Source organism: Balaenoptera borealis, assembly GCF_965194805.1.
Source record: "Balaenoptera borealis genome assembly, chromosome: 20".
In the NCBI taxonomy this organism is placed as follows: domain Eukaryota; kingdom Metazoa; phylum Chordata; class Mammalia; order Artiodactyla; family Balaenopteridae; genus Balaenoptera; species Balaenoptera borealis.
Window position 1 is genome coordinate 43389700 of NC_138879.1, and position 20342 is coordinate 43410041.

Below are 20342 nucleotides of genomic sequence, written 5' to 3' on the forward strand. Positions count from 1 at the left end.
AGACTCTGCGCTCCCAATGCAGGAGGCCCGGGTTCGATCCCTGGTTGGGGAGCTGGATCCCGCATGCCTGCCGCAACTAAGAGTCCACAATGCCGCAACTAAGACCCGGTGCAGCCTAAATAAATAAATAAAATAAAATAAAAGCAGGGACTCTGGAGTCTGCCTGCCTAAGTCTGAACCTCAGCTTTACCAATTACTAGCTGTGCATCATCAGGCAAATTTCTTAACTTCTCTAACCCTCATCTGCCAAATGGGAATAACACCTCATGGGATTGTTATGAAGATTAAACGAGTTAATGTAATAGGAAAATGCTTTGAATAGTGCCTGGTACATGGTCTGTAATATACAAATGTTGGATAAATAAAATAAACTGTGAGAGAAGCGACTTCTGTACACCTTTCTGAGCCAGAAGATAGAGCCACACGGTGACACACACTGCAGCAACACAGAAGCCAGAGAATGCAGTTGTTGGCAGTGGAATTTACTGTTGGGATATTACAGATTGATGACTGAATATTAAGTACATTGGATAAAGCCAAGAGGACAGATTAGTATCTAGAAAGCACTGATGGAATTTCCCTCTAGAATGCTGGGAAGGAGCTCTACCTTCACAAGACAAACTTCATGGCTTCTCAATTGTGAAGGGGACACTGGGGGTCTGAACGAAGTACCTTTGCCAGGATTTAAGAGGATCCATCTTTCACACCTATCAAAGAAGGAACTTGCAACACAGCCTCTCTCTGAGTCTCAGGACAGTGGAACACCCCAGGGCTGGTGGGCAGGCCTGCTGGGGAGAAGATACAGTGTGTGTTAAATGACTGACATTGGGTGGAACAAGAGGCTGGTCTCTGACTGGTGAGTTAGACACAGTCCTGGGCAGGAGGCCAGATTAGATGGGTTGGCATTGGTCCCACTCTTCAGACCCATCTATCTTTGGTCTCTCAAATTAAACCCAAAGTGGCATCCATCTTCACTCTGGTCTCCCATTCCTTCCAGGAAGACTTCCTCCTTTTCCTGCCAAGCCTGATGTGGTGGAGCAGAAAAGTCCAATGCTTTGGTACAGAGTAAATCTTTTATCTTGCCTTTGAATGCACTTTGAATGTTCTTGGCTCATTGGCCAGACATCCATGTCCTCTGCATAGTCACGTGAATTGGTCTCTAGAGGATATGGATTCTGTTCGCTTGATTTGGCCAGAAGAGACATCACTCAGCACAATTACTTTTAAAAGGCATTTGATTACAACTAACCATACTGAAAGCACATTTTCCAGACAAGAGCCTCACCTGTTGATGAGGTTGCATCCAGTTTTCTTTTTAATTTTCTCAAGCTCCTTTCAGATACATATTGTAAAACAAATACCCTCAATTAAGAGATAATTGATATTGAGAAGCCTCTCAGACCTTCTTGCCCCCAAGTGGCCTGAATTCCCTTATGGCATGGTTAAGGGCATGGGCTCTGGAGTCTACGTTTCGTCTCCAATACTTTGCTAGCTGTGCAACATTGGACAAGTTACATAACCTCTCTGAAAAACGTAAACCCCATCAGCAAAATGGAGTTAGCTCATAGAGCTCTTTGAGAATTAAGTAAAATAATGCAATAAAGCATTTATCACATTACTTAACATATAGTACATGTCCATACATCATCCTTAACAGCTGCATTTTAAAATTTGGAATTCATTTGCTGATTTGCATTATCCTTCCAAGGGCAAATTGATTAGCCTGCCCACCCAAATTGTAAACTCTGAACGACAAAAATGCATTTAACATAATTTTTAATCACTGCAGAGACATTAAAATTTTTGATGACTTATTATCTATACCAACTAGTGATTCTCAAAAAATTTTAGGTCACAGGCCATTTCCACAAAACGAAAATTTCCATAGAATAGTAAACTTATAATTTGTTTATCTCTGCAAAGAAATCACCACAATTAAATATGTTCCAAGAAAATAATTCAAAAGAAGAAATACATATATACATATACATATCCTATTTATACCATCATTACACAATAGTAAAAAATGGAAAAATATACAATAATAGGGGAATAGCTAAATGAAGTATGACATAAGATTACTGGAACTTTTGCAGTCATTAAAACTAATGACTATTAAAGAGGGAAAAGTATTTACAAAATAAGTGAAAAAACAGAAATCTAAAACCATACATACAATTACAACTATATAAAAACCAAGTATAAAATATACATTTATGTAACTTTTACCCTCTATACGTTTGCAATTTTGAACTTTGATAAGGATGCATGAGTATTATTTGGGTAATTAAAAACTAATGGATGTACACAAACATTAGATGAGGGTACAAAGGAAGGAGAAAATGTGTTAAAGATTACGAATTAATTTTTAGTACAATCATCTTCTTCTTTTTTTTTTTTTTTTTTTGGCCGCACCGCACAGCATGCTGGATCTTAGTTCCCTGACCAGGGGTTGAACCCGTGGCCTCTGCAGTGGAAGCGCGGAGTCTTAACCACTGGACCACCAGGGAAGTCCCAGTACAATCATCTTTTGTAAAATGTCAAAGTTAATATCTTTTAAATAAAGATAATAGAAAGATAATAAAGATAAGAGAAATATTTAGAAGAATAGCAGTGCTTTGAGACATTAACATAGGATATCATGTTTATAAAATTATTTAACAAATATTTATTGGTTCCACCTTGTGCGGCGCTCTGTACTAGGTGCCAGAGACACAGTAATGGACAACATAGACTTATCATGGGAGGCAAGTTGTGGACAAGGAAGTTTGGGCATTCATCTTTCTCACCAGAATCCTCCAAATCAGTCCTTATCAGCCCAAACTACCTCTTTCAAAAAGCCTTCGGGCTTCCCTGGTGGCCCAGTGTTTAAGAATCCGCCTGCCAATGCAGGGGACACGGGTTCGAGCCCTGGTCCGGGAAGACCCCACATGCCACGGAGCAACTAAGCCCGTGGGCCACAACTACTGAGCCCACGTGCCACAACTACTGAAGCCCATGCGCCTAGAGCCTGTGCTCCGCAACAAGAGAAGACACCGAAATGAGAAGCCTGCGCACTGCAACAAAGAGTAGCCCCCGCTCACCGCAACTAGAGAGAAAGCCCGTGTGCAGCAACAAAGATCCAATGCAGCGAAAATAAATAAATAAATACTAAAATAAATAAATTTATTAAAAAAAAACCCTTCATGAGAGGTAGCATCTCATAATCTAAATCTTTCTACCTCCTCTCTCCCCACCCCACCCCTAGCCAAAACCAGCCAGACTTGTGTGACTGTGTCCCACTCCTTCCAGTAATCTGCTCTCCCTGTCTGGCTTTGTTCACCCCCCAGGCAACAAAATGCCTTAACCCAGCAAAACTGAAAATATCCCCAGAAAGCTCCTAGGAAAATGACCATGATTTTAGCCTGAGTGGCCTTCCAGTACCTGCTTCTACAATTAGTGAGTCAGCTTTGATCTGATCTAAATTCATTGTGCACATGTTGCCACGTTAGACACGGTGACAGTGAAAGACTCCAGTCCTCTTGGTGGAAACCAGATCCACTCTGGGTAAACAGTTTTCAACGCTGGACAAGGGGGGTTGGGGGACACTCCAGGCAAAGCAAACCGGAATTGCAAAAGTACATAGTGTGACACAAAGCAGGGAGGCTGGGGTGGAGGGTGTATGTGGGGGGATGACAGCAAATGGGGGCTAGAGGTAGGTAAGAGCAGAAACAGGAAGCAGAACTTTCTGTTGTAGGCGGGGAGCACCGGGGAGTTTTAAGCAGGGGAGTGACATGATCTGACTTCCATTTTGGAAAGTTCACATTCACAGAATGAGAATGGATGGGAAGGGGTCTTCTGACTAGAGATAGAGGAGCTCGCATTAAAATAATCTGGGAGAGGGCTTCCCTGGTGGCACAGTGGTTATGAATCTGCCTGCCAATGCAGGGGACACGGGTTTGAGCCCTGGTCCGGGAAGATCCCACATGCCGCGGAGCAACTAAGCCCGTGCACCACAACTACTGAGCCTGCGCTTTACAGCCACGAGCCACAATTACTGAAGCCCGTGCGCCTAGAGCCCGTGCTCCGCAACAAGAGAAGCCACTGCAATGAGAAGCCCGCACACCGCAGCGAAGAGTAGCCCCTGCTCGCCACAACTAGAGAAAGCCCACACGCAGCAGTGAAGAGCCAACTCAGACAAAAATAATACATTAAAATAACCTGGGAGAGATGTGATGGGAGTCTGAACCAGCGAGCAGATGCAGAGGGAAGAGGAGGGGCCAGAGTTGAAATGATTTGAGAAAGCAGAATCGAGGGTCAGAACGTGGTGACTAATTGTACAGAAGGTGGTATCAGAAAAGCTCCTATGGTAACTCCAAGACATTGTGTCCTGGAGATTGTCACTGACCAAAGCCATACGTTTTTCTCCCCCAGGGTGTATTTATTTTGAAGAATAAAGGTGAAACAATTTCCCTGCACACGGAAAGAAAACACAGTCTTCCATATTGCACCAGACCAATCTCTTAGAATCACGTTTCCCAAAGTGGTGGAATAAGAGGTGTAAAAGTGGTGCAGGGACATCAGAAACAGTGACTCTTGTGGACAGAAAGGTTTCCTTTTTCTATTCTCTTTCCATCCTGATTAAGTCAAGGTGAAATCCTCAGTAAATCTTTAGTACCTGATAATCTCCTTTTGAGCCAGAGAGAGAGAGAAAGAGAGGGAGAGCGCAAGCCCACTTCAGGTTCAGAAACTTAGACAACAGTACCAAGCTAGTCATTGTTTTGTTTTTCTTGAAACATACATTTAGGCTTATCCCTCTATTTAAGACACATGATTCTGGTTTTCATTTATATAAATATTTTAAAGTTTCCTTTTGAAATACATGTACCTAAAAGGGGAGATGTGAGTTGATTTAGGAAAAATATTAAGTAAAACATGGTACATGAGACGGGAATTCCCTGCTGGTCCAGTGGTTAGGACTCCGCACTTCCACTGCAGGGGGCCTGGGTTCGATCCCTTGTCCGGGAACTAAGATCCCACAAGCCAGGCGGCCCTGTCAAAAAAAAAAAAAAAAAAGTACAGGGGATATGCATATGTAACAAGAATCATGGCACATGAAAGGCTGAAGCTTAAGAAAACCTGTCCTTAAAAAAACCTATGGCTGGTTAGGAAGATAAATCCCAAATCAAAACAAATCTTCAGGGACTTCCCTGGTGGTCCAGTGGGTAGGACTCCACACTCCCAATGCAGAGCTCCCAGGTTTGATTCCTGGTCGGGGAACTAGATCCCTCGTGCATGCCGCAACTAAGAAGCCCACATGCCACAGCTGAAACCCAGCACAGTCTAAATAAATAACAAATAAAAATAAATAAATATTGAAAAATCTTCAGCATAACCTAAGTATGTATAATTAAATAAGAAGACTGCAGTTGTCTGGAAGGACCCAGTGATTAGGGTTTTGAGCAATTATGAATGAGGATGAATTTGGGGCTAAGGGCTCAGCAGGAGTAGGGGGTGATGGAGCTGAGCATATACCAGGGAAGAGTCCCCTTTTCCTGTCAAAATCCCCAAGTGCCCCCCGGGGAAGGGACTTCTCCCTTGAACTGAGCAAGGCAGCCTGAGAGGTCTCCCCAGAGAGCAGCACTGTTTCATCTTGTGGTTTGTTTCTGCAATCAGCTAGGAAATAAAGTCTTCAAATTAAACTTTTCCGGAAAAAAAAAATGTACTTGAGGGAGAAGCAAGGGACAGATAGATATAACTATATTAGAGGTTATCGTGAGCCTTAAGAAGGTGGTGGCTTCCTGCTTAGCAGGTGGTTCTTCCAGGAACCCAAAGCCCTAGACCCCAAAAATGGGTACAACCACTCAGATGTTTGAGAGAAACATCTCCAGATGGGGTAAGCTGCTGCCCCAGGAGCCCCTGATGGGATGTCCGGCTTGGTCCACGGTGGATGACTTCGTCCCCGACACGGTGTAGACCTCAGTGAGAGGTGCCTTCATCCACTGGCATTTCAGCTTCAGTTCTTCTCCTTGGGAGGATTTTCTGTTTTGTTTGAGTGAAGGGTGCTATTTTCCACAGTGTACTGGAAGGGATATGCTGACAGAAAACGTGAGACAAAAGCAAGGAAGCCAAAAATGATAACCTTTGTTCCCCACCTCTATGATTCTTGTGCTTTGGCTGCAGCTTGGGGAAATCACGTGGCCAGCCAATAAACCCCACGCGGACAGAGGCCCCATTATGCAAACCACCTGAAAGGATGGTATTTAATCAAAGGACCTCAAGAAGCTAAAACCCTGGCCTCTAAATTCTTGGCACTTTCAAAAGGCAAACATCAAGGTGACTCTGGGTGAGAAGATAAAGGCTCCGTAATGCAGAAAGTGAGAACAGAGAGCCTTTTAACGGTCATCTGGCACAGAGAGGCCCTGTCCCTGCTTAGGCAACTCAAGGCCACTACACTGAGAACTGACACCAACAACAAGAAAAAAAGAGCACCTCGTGGCTTTAGAGCTGTGTCCTATCAAAGTGGATGCCCAGGTCCTGGCCTCAACTGGGACCTTATCAGAGGGTATTAAGGTTAGAGACTTGACAGTGGGAACGCTGGGCCAGCTCCCAGCTCTGCCACGCTCAGCTGACTGGCCCTGCACAAAGCCCTCAACCGGTCCAGGACCCCCACCCTTCCCTCGTATGTTAACAGAAAGATGATAACACTCATCACGCAGGGTGGTCATGAGGCTCAGAGAGCAAATGAGTAGATCACAGGGGAAGACTTCTGCTTGCTCCCGTTTTCAAGGATCCGTATGGAAATTAGGTGTGAATCTACAGATGTTAGAGATCAAGGTGTGTGATATGAAAATATAGTTACGTCATTGTTGCTGTGGTTATAATCACCCTGGCAGTCTTCCAGTGTCTCATCTATTACATCAATTCTTTCAGCAACCCTTTGAGGAAGGTAAGGAAGGGCGAATAATAATTATTTCCATTTTACAGGGGAAAGAGAGGCAAAGAAGTGAAATGCACTGTCAAAGGCTGCCTGGCTGGTTTGTGTGGCAAGGCTTTCTGATCAACCCCATCCAACAGAGCTGGATTTCCACCTCTCCAACAGGTGCTAATAGAGCCTGACGGCCCACAGATGAATCGTAAGGAGAAGAAAGGGAGGGGAAAGCTGTAGATCAGGAGACTTCAGAGACATATCAACTGTTGATAGGTATGAGGGTTCTTTCTGTGGGAGATGAAAATGTTCTAAAATTAGATTATGGTGATGGTTTCACAACTCTGTAAACATACTAAAACACATTGATTTGTACACTTTAAATAGGTGGATTTTATAGTATGTAAACTATATCTCAACAAAGCTGTTAAGAAAAAGATATATCAGGGTTTTTTAGGGTTTATGCTAGGGATGCATGTTTGGGTGCTAAAACTCTAAAGAAATGCAAGTAAGTGATTACTATAAAAGTCAGGATGCCTTTCAGGTGGACCGAGGGTTTTGTGATTGGAATGGGGCACATGAAAGAGCTTCTGGGGTGGGCAGCAAGGTTTTCTTTCTTTTTTTTTTATAAATAAATTTATTTATTTGGCTGCGTTGGGTCTTCGTTGCTGCGCACGGGCTTTCTCTAGTTGCAGTGAGCGGGGGCTACTCTGTTGCGGTGCGCGGGCTTCTCATTGCGGTGGCTTCTCTTGTTGCAGAGCACAGTCTCTAGGCACGCGGGCTTCAGTAGTTGTGACACATGGGCTCAGCAGTTGTGGCTCGTGGGCTCTAGAGCGCAGGCTCAGTAGTTGTGGCGCATGGGCTTAGTTGCTCCGAGGCATGTGGGATCTTCCCAGACCAGGACTCGAACCTGTATCCCCTGCACTGGCAGGCGGATTCTTAACCACTGGGCAACCAGGGAAGCCCAAGGCTTTATTTCTTGACCTGAAGGGTAGTTACAAGGGTGTTTAATAATAATAATAATAATTATTCCTTACGCTGCACATGTGTATTGTGTAGTTTTCTCTGTCCATTCTGTTAATATAATAAAATGATTCTAAAAAATAGGGGAAATCGAGTATGAGATGATACCATGTGCCAGCCAGACTGTAAGGACCTCCCCCCACCTCCTGGTTTTCATGCCCTTGTGAACCCCATCCCCTTAAATGTGGGCGGGACCTGCGACTTGCTTCTAACCAATAGAATAAGGCAAAGGCGATGGCATACGTGTGATTACATGTCCCTGTGGTTACATTATATAAGATTTAATGTCCACCTTGCTAGGAGACTTGATCTCCCTTGTTGGCTTTGAAGTAAGCATCCATGTTGCAGAGGCCCACCGAGTAAGGAACTGAGGGTGGTCCTCAGTCTGACAACCCACAAGGAACTGAATGCTGCCGACAGCCACGTGAGCTTGGAAGCAGATCCTTCCCCAGTGGAGCCTCAGATCTCACCTGGCCCCAGTTCACACCCTGACTGCAGCTTGCGAGATTCCAAAGCAGAGGCCTCAGCTAAGCTGTACCCTGACTCCTGGCCCACAGAAGCTGCGAGAGAATAAATGTGTGTTGTTTGAAACCACTGAATGTGTGATCATAGTATTACACAGCAATTGATAGCATGCCCCTTGTGTGTGTGTAGAGCGGGTCCCCTAAAATCAATCTCATTGTCAGTGATGCACTAGGACTCACAGAACTCAGCAAAGCTGTTACACTTACGGTTACAGACGATTACAGTGAAAGGATACAGGTTAAAACCAGCAACAGAAAAAGGCACATAGGGCAGGGGCCAGGAGAGCCCACTCACTCCTCTCTCAGTGGAGTTATGGGGACAATGCTTAATTCTCCCAGGACGACGTGTGACCACACACACGGAACACTGCCAACCAGGGAAGCACATAAGTCTTGGTGCCCAAGGCTTTGACTGGCGGTCGGTCATGTAGGCAGACGCACCGCCCAAGTGGCTGACCTTAGTTTCCAGCCCTTCCAGAAATCAAGCTGATACTGTGCGGCCCAAGGTCCTCAGATAAATACACTCTTATCAGGCAGGATATTCCAAGGGCTTAGATATTATCTCCCACTCAAGAGCCTGTCCTTTCTTTGGACCGTGAAGGGTTTGAACAATGCAAGCCTGATGAGTTAAACATTTACTTTGCGTCCCTTAACTTTGGAAGTGAGATACTTAAGTCAAGTTGACACCCTGCTTGAAGGCAGAGAGACCAGGAAATCAACATGCTTTAACACCCAGGGAATGTTTATACGTTTATTTGCCTCATAGTCAGAGAGTTTCCAGGGAATAAGCCATACAGCCAGAAGGCAGGGTGCAGAGGAAAGGCAGCAGAGACTGGGCACTCATACAGGAGCGTCACCTGATCAGCCACAGAATAGAAGGCAAGCTTTCCCTCCTCAAGGTCCAGCCAGATGCCCACCACACTAGGTCTGTTTGAGCCAAGGACAGTTTCCTTGACCATGTGCCATGCAGAGAGCTGGCTAGTCCCTTTCCACTCTACACACCAGGAGTCCCTGGTCCTTCCCAAGATCTGGTCACGCCTCATCCCCCGGGAAGCCACCCCAACTGCCCAGTGGCTACAACGCTGAGTGTCCACTTCCCAGTACTGCTGCCCAGAAGAGAGAGCCTGGGAACATAAGGCCTGGCAGGAGGCAAACCTCTCATGACTCCAGGGATAGGGCTGTGGGCTGTGAGATACAGTGATCCTTGGACACCTCCAGGCTACAGGAGAGGCTCCCTAGGTCAAAGGTTGGATTGATGACCCCCGGGGAAAAAAACCAGAACATGACTAGCTACCTCTGATGGTTCATGCTAAGAGGTCTTCAAATAGCAAAAAGCAGCTTTGTATCTTTGAGTGTGATAAAGTTTTACACATACTGGCATTAAAATTGGTGCATCAAGGGACTTCCCTGGTGGCGCAGTGGTTAAGAATCCGCCTGCCAATGCAGGGAACACAGGTTCAAGCCCTTGTCCGGGAAGATTCCACATGCCACGGAGCAACTAAGCCTTTGTGCCACAACTACTGAAGCCTGTGCGCCTAGAGCCCGTGCTCCAAAACAAGAGAAGCCACCGCAATGAGAAGCCTGTGCACCGCAATCAAGAGTAGCCCCCGCTCACCACAACTACAGAAAGCCTGCGTGCAGCAACAAAGACCCAACGCAGCCAAAGATAAATTAATTAATTAATTAAAAATATAAATAAATAAAATAAAATAGGACTCCTGTTTACAAAAAAAGAAAAAAGTTACAGTCAGATTTTCGGCTGTATAGGCGTTTGGTGCCCCTAACCCCCATGTTGTTCAAGGGTCAACTGTACTCCCCAGTAATTAAATTTGTATTACAAATAATCACCCCTGCTGGGTAAGCTGCACCAAAATGCTTATCAAAACTTTAGTGTGGGGGCTTCCCTGGTGGCGCAGTGGTTGAGAATCTGCCTGACAATGCAGGGGACACGGGTTCGAGCCCTGGTCTGGGAGGATCCCACGTGCCGCGGAGCAACTGGGCCCGTGAGCCACAATTACTGAGCCTGCGTGTCTGGAGCCTGTGCTCCGCAACAAGAGAGGCCGCGATAGTGAGAGGCCCGCGCACCGCGACGAAGAGTGGCCCCCACTTGCCGCAACTAGAGAAAGCCCTCGCACAGAAACGAAGACCCAACACAGCCATAAAATAAATAAATTAATTAATTAATTAAAAAAAAAAAAAAAACTTTAGTGTGCATGAAAATCCCCTGCAAAGTTGTCAAAAATGCAAATCCTTGGGGCTTACTCCCGGAGATGCTAACTCAATAGTCTGGCCATGGGCCTTGGAGTCTGCTTTTTGTTTTTTTAAGGGTGGAAAGATTTTTAATTAATATTATGAAGTTACCATAATACAGATATCAAAGCCACAAAAAGAACATATAAGAAAAAAAAAAAAACATAGGCCAACAAACCTGGAGATTATCTGCATCCTTATTAGCGTTACAGAGAGTACCGGGTCATACCTCGAGAAACACTGTGCCATTTAGGCTGCGTGATTTCCGTGGCAGCTCATGGTGTGTTTACATAGGGTCAAAGGAAATCATTGTGATGAGGCAGTCAAATCGCTTAGCAGCTGTTAAAGCGCTGACTTGAAGAATAACTAATCTATTGTCTTAAAAACAATCTTGTGAGAACTTCAGGGAATGATGTTTCAGGAAGTAGGGATATATTCAGATCTTATGTTTTAAAACTGTCCTGGACTGGTCCAAATAATCAAAATCAAAATAACCAAAATAATCAACGTTGTACTTGATAAGGCATACTTGAATTTTCTAAGTTAAATTTTAAAAATACTTAATATGTATACTTAATTCCTCAAAAAATTAAAAATAGAATTACCATATGATCCAGTAATTCCACTTGTAGGCATATATACAAAAGAATTGAAAGCAAGGTCTCAAAGAGATGTTCATACACCCATGTTCATGGCAGCATTATTCACAGTAGCCAAGGGGTGGAAGCAACCCAAATGTCCATCGATGGATGGATGGATGGATGGGTAAACAAAATGTGGTATATATATGTGTATAATACAATGGAATATTATGGAATATTATTCAGCCCTTAAAAGGATGGAAATTCTGACACAGTCAACAATATGGATGAAACTTGGATCTAATAATATGGATGCTAAGTGAAATAAGCCAGTCACAAAAAAGATAAACATTTCACGATTCCACTTATATAAGCTATTTGGAGTAATCAAACTCATACAAACAGAGAGTGGAATGGTGGTTGCTAGGGGCTGGGGAAGGAGGGTATGGGGAGTTACTGTTTAATGGGTATAGAGTTTCAGTTTTGCAAGATGAAAACGTTCTGGAACTTGGTTGCATACAATATGAATATACTTAACACTATTCAACTGTAAACTTAAAAAGGTTAAGATGGTGCATTTGTTGTATGTATTTTACCACAATTAAAAATTAAAAATGCACACTTAAGTAATCATAGAAAGTCATAATTTTTTCCCAAGATATCATGTTTCTCCAGTTAAATAAGAAGAAATATTTCAACCAGAGCAACACCATTAAACATTATAAATGTTATAAAACATTTACATTATTATTTAAAATTCACTAGGACACACGCTAGGATAAATTTCAAATGGATAAAAGATTTATATGTGAAACCAAAGATTTAATATAAAAGTGTACATACACACACACACACACACACACACACACACCACTTGAGGTGGTGAAGTTTTCTAAATAAAATTTAAAATCTAGAAGCCACAAAAGAAAACACTGATAAAATGTACTACTTGAAAATATAAAAATGTCTATATGACATTCTAAAACCCACACTAAACAGAATCAAAAGATAAATGACAAATGGGGAACAAAATCTGCAATTCATATCACAGACAAAAGGCTAATCTCCCTAATTTATAATGAGTTCCTAAAAATCAAATTTTTAAAGGACCAACAATACAAGATATAAAAAGACAATTCACGGAGAAATGCAAATTAAAAAGTACAGTACACAAATATATCACTTGTTTTAAACCCATTGGATTGGCAAAAAAAATACCAAAGTTTGACAGCACATTGTGTTGGCAGGCTTGGGGGACAAACATTTCTTCTGTAAGAGTGCCAACTGATACAACCCAACTGGAGAGCAGTTTGTCAACGTTATCAAAATTGCAAAATTTACTCTGTGACCCAGCGATCCTTACTGGTAATTTAACCTACAATTATCTCTGCACTCATATAAAATGATGTATATACAGTAATTGACTTCAGCATTGTTTGCAATTATAAATAATTGGGAATAATCATGCATCCATCAGTAAAGCGTTGAGTAAATAAATGTTGGCATATCCATAAATTGGAATATTATGCAGCTTTAAAGAGAAAATGCTTGAGGTACTGATTTGTAAAGGTATCAAGATATATTAAGTAAAAAAGGAAAGCAAAATGCAGAACAGTGTATACAGTATGCTAACTTTTGTGTAAAAAAAAATATTGGGGGAGATAAGAATATAAATTTGTGTTTGCTTGTACTTACAAAAGTAAATTCTGAAAGGACACTTAAGAAAACTAGTAAAGGTGGTTAACTGGGGGAATAAGAGGAATTGGACGAGGGTAGGAACACAATACTTTTGTTGTGTCTTTTCATATTTTTTGATTTTTGAATTAAAATTTTTAAATTTAATCCTCAAGTTTAAAGCTCGATTTTAGATTTTAAATTAGGAACCCATCCTAAATTTAGGAGCACACAGGAGCTAAGAGGGCACTTTATTTCTCAGATTGTTTTTGGAACAATTAATAAACTGTACTCTAACTGGTTTCCTTAAGAAACCTTTCCCAAGGAATCACACTTCTCCACTTAAGTAAGAAACTTTTTTTTTTTTTTAAAGGTTAGACTTTATTTTATTGCCTAGATTCTTTTTTTTTTTTTTAATTTATTTATTTATTATTTATTTATTTTTGGCTGTGTTGGGTCTTCGTTTCTGTGCGAGGGCTTTCTCCAGTTGCGGCAAGCGGGGGCCACTCTTCATCGCAGTGCGCGGGCCTCTCACTATTGCAGTGTCTCCTGTTGCGGAGCACAGGCTCCAGACGCGCAGGCTCAGTAGTTGTGGCTCCCGGGCCTAGTTGCTCCGTGGCATGTGGGATCTTCCCAGACCAGGGCTCGAACCCGTGTACCCTGCATTGGCAGGCAGATTCTCAACCACTGCGCCACCAGGGAAGCCCAAGTAAGAAACTTTTTAAGCAGAGCAAGATGATTTAAATATCTAAAAGCTCTAAGAGATAACGTCTCTAAAGCATACAAAGCTGGCCGTGGCCGAGTCAGGAGGCAGAGGCAAGCGAGACTAGAGCACTTGTCTAAGGGGCAGGTGTGAATTGTTTTTCAATCCTGAGCCAGGGAACAACAGCAAACCTAAAAGTCAGGACAGAAAGGTTGTTTTCTACATTGTTACCCTTTATTATTAAACACACTGGCCAGAGATTACAGTTGAGTAGAATTTATCAAGAACTATATACAAAGTTGCATGCTTCATTAATAAGGACATTTACTAGTGAAAAATAAAAAGCCACCTATTTCTGAATCTCTTCAGGTAGATAACACAGATGCATGGTGAGCTAGCAAAATCAGGTCTAGGTTCTGGATTTATAGGTCTTAGAAAACGAGTTTCTATCTATTAAGGGCCTGTGATACAGCACACCTCCAGGCAGGTCCAAAAACACATCCAGTCACAAAAATAGCTCAGCCCACTCATTCACACCACAGGGATAACACAGCTGGGCTCTCAGATCCTGTCCCCAAAAAACAAAGCCATGGAACGCTGCCCCAACTTCCATAATTAAACCTCCTCTACCAAATAAAATCAACTCACCCTGCATTTGTTCTTCAAAGGTCTCTTTCCTCGTGAAGTTTTCTTGTAATTTTTCCTGGATCTCTTCTAGGTCATGGAGAATGTCTCTCATTTTCCCCTCAGGTGTGTTGGAAGTCACTAGTTTTGGAGAAGCCAAGGAAAGGTCCACCCCATCTGACAAAGCCTATTGATGAATCATTTAAAAAAAAAAAAATAAGAAGAAGGAGAAGGAGGAGGAGAAGGAGAAGAAGGAGAAGGAGAAGGAGAAGAAAAAGAAGAAGGGAAGGAAGGAAGGAAGGAAGAAGGAAAAAAGAAAATCTCCTAAGGAATGCATCAAATATATTCCAGTTCTACCAACCATCTATAATTTTCTACTTACCTCCTAACGGGTTTTTCAAAACGTAGTTAGGCCCTCAATATATATGCCTTGAAAACAATCTAGAATAATACATAGTATGGCAAAAATATTAGAAAATGGCGATTTCTTGGTGATGGGGCTATGGATGATTTTCATTTGTTTTTTCAACTGCTATGTATTTTCTAGTATTTTGTACAACAGATATGGAGTTCTTAGCTCATACCCCCAAAAAGTTTGAAAATTTTAGGCCCATCTTATAGGGGCTTTACAAAATAAATAATACAGAGTGTCACTAAGATAAGCTACAGAGGCTGAAATAATCTTCCCCAGACTGCTATCATAACTCTTCCTAAGGGCCAAGACAAACATGTTGCCTGCATACAGGCCCTGCTCTCTGGGGCCTCCAACACACACTCCCTGATTTTCTTTAACTTCAGGTCCTGTTATTCCCCAACACAGCCTCTCATCTGCTCACCACCTTCCCACCTTCAGCACCTGACTTTCCTTCCCAACTTTGCAAAATCCATTTCCCATTCTTTTTGCCAATCATAACAGGAGTAGGTACCACCCGTTGAATATTTTCCACTGCTCACCTCTAATTTGCCTAACAACTTTCCAAGATAGGTTTATTATCCCCATTTTACAAAAGAGGGAGTTCATGGAGGTTAACTATATTGCCATAGCTAATTTGATTGTCCCACATTTTCACATTGCTCAAGCACTTTTTTAAGCAAGATCTTTTTAAAAAAATCTCCACATTAAACCAATGAGGTGCAGGCGATGGATCATTTTTTGTTTGTTTGTTTTACAGATAGAAATCTGAGACTCAGAAAGGTGAAATGACTTGTCCAAGGTCATAATACTAGTGAGTGGCAATGTCAGGACTGATGGACAGACTCTCAGACCTTCTACCCCAACACACTGCATCCCTGAGGACCCATTTATTCACTCACTCCAATACACTGGGTGTTTGTTGAGCACTTACTATGTGCCAAGCACTGTGTTAGGCCTGGGGATACAAGAGTGAACAAAGGAACAAAAGCCATCAAGGTCACTGCCCTCATAGAACTTAGAGTCCAGTGCAAGGGAAGAGGGATGAAAGACATTAATAAATTATGGTGCCAATCATTATCAAGTCACAACTGTAACAACTGCTACAAATGAAAGGTACATGGACTCATACATAAGAGCCTCTAATAAGGGGATTTGACTTGTTCAAGGAAATCAGTGAAGGCTTCTCCGAGGAAGTGATAATCTAGCTGAGGTCTGAAGGATGAGCAGGCACTACCTACATGACAGAGTAAAAGAAGAACATTCCATGGTGATGGGAAGAACTGTGACACTCTGGAGGGAACAGATCAGAGCAATTAAAAGGCTTTGGTAGAAATCCAGGCAAGAAATAGTCATAGGATTGGATTAGAGTCATCTTTAATGAGCTCAAGAATAGTAAATAGGGAGCTTCCCTGGTGGCACAGCAGTTAAGAATCCGCCGGCCAATGCAGGGGACACGGGTTCGAGCCCTGGTCCGGGAAGATCCCACATGCCGCGGAGCAACTAAGCCCGTGTGCCACAACTACTGAGCCTGTGCTCTAGAGGCCGCGAGCCACAACTACTGAAGCCCGTGCGCCTAGAGCCTGTGCTCCACAATGAGAGAAGCCACTGCAGTGAGAAGTCCATGCACCGCAACAAAGAGTAGCACCCACTCGCCACAACTAGAGAAAGCCTGCGCACAGCAACAAAGATCCAACTCAGCCAAAAAAAATAAATTAAAAAAAAAAAAAAAGAGTTTAGAGGCAGGTTCAACAGGTATCTTAGGAGGAATACTAAATGTTGGCAATAAAGTACCAACTATATGTTTTACCAAGATCCAACAACATCTGCTATATTATTTATTAGTAGGTACAAGTGTATCAAAACTGTTGACTTGTTGTTTGTTTATTGACATCCTTCACATTTAAAGAAACATTCAGATGAGAATGCTAAACCACTCCACTTCCGGAGCTTCATCTGCTCAGCTGCCTGGCTGGGAATGGGAGGAAGTTTTGCAGCCAGCACATTCTGGCAACACCCTCAAGACCTGGTCATGGTCACCTGAGGCAGGCGGGGCCCAGACTTCAATGGAGAAATTTGCATTACCTCCAAAAAGAGGTCCTACGGAGAGCCACAGAAATACAAGATGTTCATCATCTTACTCTAAATAAACCAGAGTTTTTAGAACTTCGGAGGGACATTTTTCACTTTTTAAATTATGCTGGAACCTCAAAAACTGGAACCAGTTTTTCATCTCTAAGAAGCACTGACGTCCCTCAAAATAGCATGTGTTTTGGAAGCCATATGCAGACTATTTTATAGAGGAGGAGGCTGACCACAGGTAACATTGTTTGCTCTTAAATTTCCAGGTCTCACTCTTAAATATTCAGGCAGCTGGAATTCTGGAATGGAGCCCTTATCTAGACACCTGAACAAATTTAAAACTTTAAAAAATAAGCGTGTTGCTTTTTCCATCCATAAAAGAACTGCACACTCATTGTGGTGAATTTAGAAAATGCAGAGAATGCGAAAGAAGAAATGTTTTAAATTATCCGATATCCTACCATCCATAGGCAATCGTTTTAACTTAAAAGCCAATGGAAAGTATATTCAGTCACTATAAGCTATACCAACAAAGAGTTTTAAGGACCTGAGGAATAATGCTGTATTTATTTATTTATTTATTGGCTGCACCACTTGGTTTATAGGATCTCAGTTCCCCGACCAGTGATTGAACCCGGGCCACAGCAGTGAAAGCTCTCAGTCCTAACCACTAGGCCACCAGGGAACTCCCAATGCTGTATTTATAACCAAAAAGAAGAGAACAGCTTTATTCATAATTGCAAAAAAAAAAAAAGGAAATAACCAATATGTCCATCAAAAGGTGAATAGATAAACTGTGGGACATCTACGCAATGGAATATTATTTGACAATAAAAAGAAATGAGCTATCAAGCCACAAACCTTAATTTTGTTTAATGAAAGAAGCTAGCCGGAAAAAGCTAGATACTGTATGATTCCAAAGATACGACATTCTAGAAATGGCAGAACTAAAGAGATAGCAAAAAGTCAGTGGTTGCCAGGGGTTGGGGAGAGGGAGGGGGTACAAAGAGGTAGAGTGCAGGGGATTTTCAAGGCATAAAACTGTTAACTACAGATACATGACTTCATGCATTTGTCAAAATCCATAGAATGGTACAACACAGAGAGTGAACCCTGATGTAAACTGTGGATTTTAGTTAATAATAATGTATCAGTATTGGTTCACAAATTGTAACAAATGTACCAAACTAATGCAAGATATTAATAATAAGGGTAACTGTGAGGGGTATATGGGAATTTTCTGTACTATCTGCTCAATTTTCTATAAGCCTAGAACTGCTCAAAGAAATAAAGTCTATTAATTAATTTTTTTTAAAAAAAGAGGAGTGGATAGCTCCAAGCTCTTTTACCCTCCACCAACCCCGCCCCCCCAACACACACACACACACACACACACACACACACACACAGAGAAACGTTGCAAGACAAGCAGAAACTGTCAGAACCAACTTTGTCAGAACTTTGGCAGACACTGACTCAAAAAAGCACAACCTGGGCTTCCCTGGTGACGCAGTGGTTGAGAATCTGCCTGCCAATGCAGGGGACACGGGTTCGAGCCCTGGTCTGGGAAGATCCCACATGCCGCGGAGCAACTAGGCCCGTGAGCCACAACTACTGAGCCTGCGCGTCTGGAGCCTGTGCTCCGCAACAAGAGAGGCCGCGATAGTGAGAGGCCCGCGCACCGCGATGAAGAGTGGCCCCCGCTTGCCGCAACTGGAGAAAGCCCTCGCACAGAAACGAAGAGCCAACACAGCAATAAATAAATAAATAAATAAAAATTAAAAAAAAAAAAAAAAAAGCACAACCTGGCAGTAGGAAAGCTTTGTGGCATTTTGACTTGTCCTTGCCCCATTCCCTTCCTGGCTCAGTGATGGTATTGAAAATTCCCAGCGTGAAACTCTGGTCCTGGTTCCCAAAGAAGCAGAGCAGATCTTATTCACAAACCATTGTGTCTGCCTGTTCTAACCTGGCTGGGGGCTGCCTGAAGGAATGACACAGGGTGCTCGTCTTTGTTTCACCTAACCCAGAGCTCAGACCAGAAAGGTGGTGAGTATTGCTCAGAAGTTCTGCAAGCGGAGTTAAACTTGCAGGTGTCTGGGGCAAAAGACTGTGGTGGAAACAGACAATAACCTAAGTCCCAGAAGCAAATAGACTTAAGTCCCAGGAGCAAAAGTTGGGGAAAATTGGAATCCTACTTTGTTAATGGGAATGCAAAGTATTGTTGTTGCTGTGGAATGCAGTTTGGCTGTTCCTCAATAAGTTAAACACAGAATTACCATATGATCCAACAATTCTACTCCTACCCAAAATAACTGAAAATAGGAACTCGGATACTTGTACATCAACGTTCACTGCAACATTACTCGCAATAACCCAAAGGTGGAAACAATCCAAATGTCCATCGATGTTTGAATGGATTCAAAAAAAGAAAAGTGGTATAATCATACAAGGGAATTATTATTCAGCCACAAAAAGGAATGAAGTTCGGATACATGCTACGACATGAATGAATCTTGAAAACATTATAGCAAGTGAAAGAAGCCAAAGCCAGAAACAAAGTGACAAATATTGTATGATTCCACTTCTATGAAATATCTAGAGTAGGCAAAGTCATAGAGACACAAAGTAGAATAGAGGTTACCAGGGGCTGGAGGGCAGGGGAGGGAGAAATTATTGCTTCATGGGTACAAAGCTTCTGTTTGTGGTGATGAAAAGTTTTGGAAGTAGATAGTGGTGATGGTTGCACAGCACTGTAAATATAATGCCACTGAATTGTACATTTTAAAATGGTTAAATGGCAAATTTTATGTTATATAATGTAAACATATTTTAGCACAATTAAAAATTGTTAGAGAGAGTGGGTGCAGAAAGACTGGAAATAAGTGGAAAGGGGCCAGGGTGGATAGCGCCTAGGTTGATAGGATTTCTGATTTTGATTTTTTTTTTTCTGCTTCTTCATATTTTTCTGAACTTTCCAAAGAACGGGTTCTACGTTCAGACTGAGAAAAGTAACGTGAAAATACAATCAGGAGGAGAGGAAGCGCCGTGGGGATAATGGGATGCAGTCGGCGCGCGCGGGCGGATGGAGGTCAGAGGGCAGTCTCTGGTCCCGCCTTCCTACCGGCAGCTGCGCGGTGCGGCCCCGGGGCCCGGGAGCTGGGTTCGGGCCCTCCAGCTCGCGCGCCTCCCGACTGTACTTGTCCTCCAGGTTCTGCAGCATCGTGTTCTTCCGCAGCTGCAGCGGCCGCTCGGCGCCCTCGCGGCAGGTGGGGCAGGACCCGTGGCGCCCCGAGCCCCACAGACCCATCAGGCAGTCGCGGGAGAAGCTGTGGCCGCAGGGCAGCGTGGCGGGCCGGGCCAGCAGCTCGTGACGGATGATGCAGCCCAGGTCGTCCTCGGCCAGCCACACGGGGATGGCCGGGCAGACGTCCAGGCCCGCCCTGGTCCCCAGGCCGCCGCCGCTCCGCCCATCCCCGGGGTTGGCGCGCGGAAGTCAGGGCTACGCCGGGGGCTGCCAGCCCTGCGGCTACGTCTCCTCCTGCTCCTCCCTTGCTCTCCCTGT

At 43.2% G+C, this 20342-nt stretch overlaps 2 protein-coding genes and 1 pseudogene across 3 annotated transcripts in view; all 3 read right to left on the reverse strand.

The window, feature by feature from the left end:
- Nucleotides 1–681: 681 nt before the first annotated feature.
- ADAP2 (ArfGAP with dual PH domains 2) overlaps nucleotides 682–20342 on the reverse strand; it is a gene marked incomplete at its 5' end in the record, with an annotated part of 68199 nt that continues 48538 nt past the window's right edge. The window contains one exon of the mRNA XM_082370917.1: nucleotides 682–788. The remainder of the gene's footprint in view (nucleotides 789–20342) is intronic.
- LOC309619400 (E3 ubiquitin-protein ligase RNF135 pseudogene) lies at nucleotides 782–20273 on the reverse strand (annotated as a pseudogene). Its single transcript, XR_014249850.1, has 3 exons — nucleotides 19902–20273; nucleotides 14311–14473; nucleotides 782–7891 (listed from the first exon to the last, which is right to left on the reverse strand). The product of XR_014249850.1 is annotated as an E3 ubiquitin-protein ligase RNF135 pseudogene (transcript).
- Nucleotides 8976–13567, reverse strand: RNF135 (ring finger protein 135). Its single transcript, XM_082370936.1, is given in 2 exon segments — nucleotides 8976–9657; nucleotides 9659–13567. Coding segments are annotated over 2 exon segments (540 nt in total). The 5' UTR covers nucleotides 9739–13567; the 3' UTR covers nucleotides 8976–9197.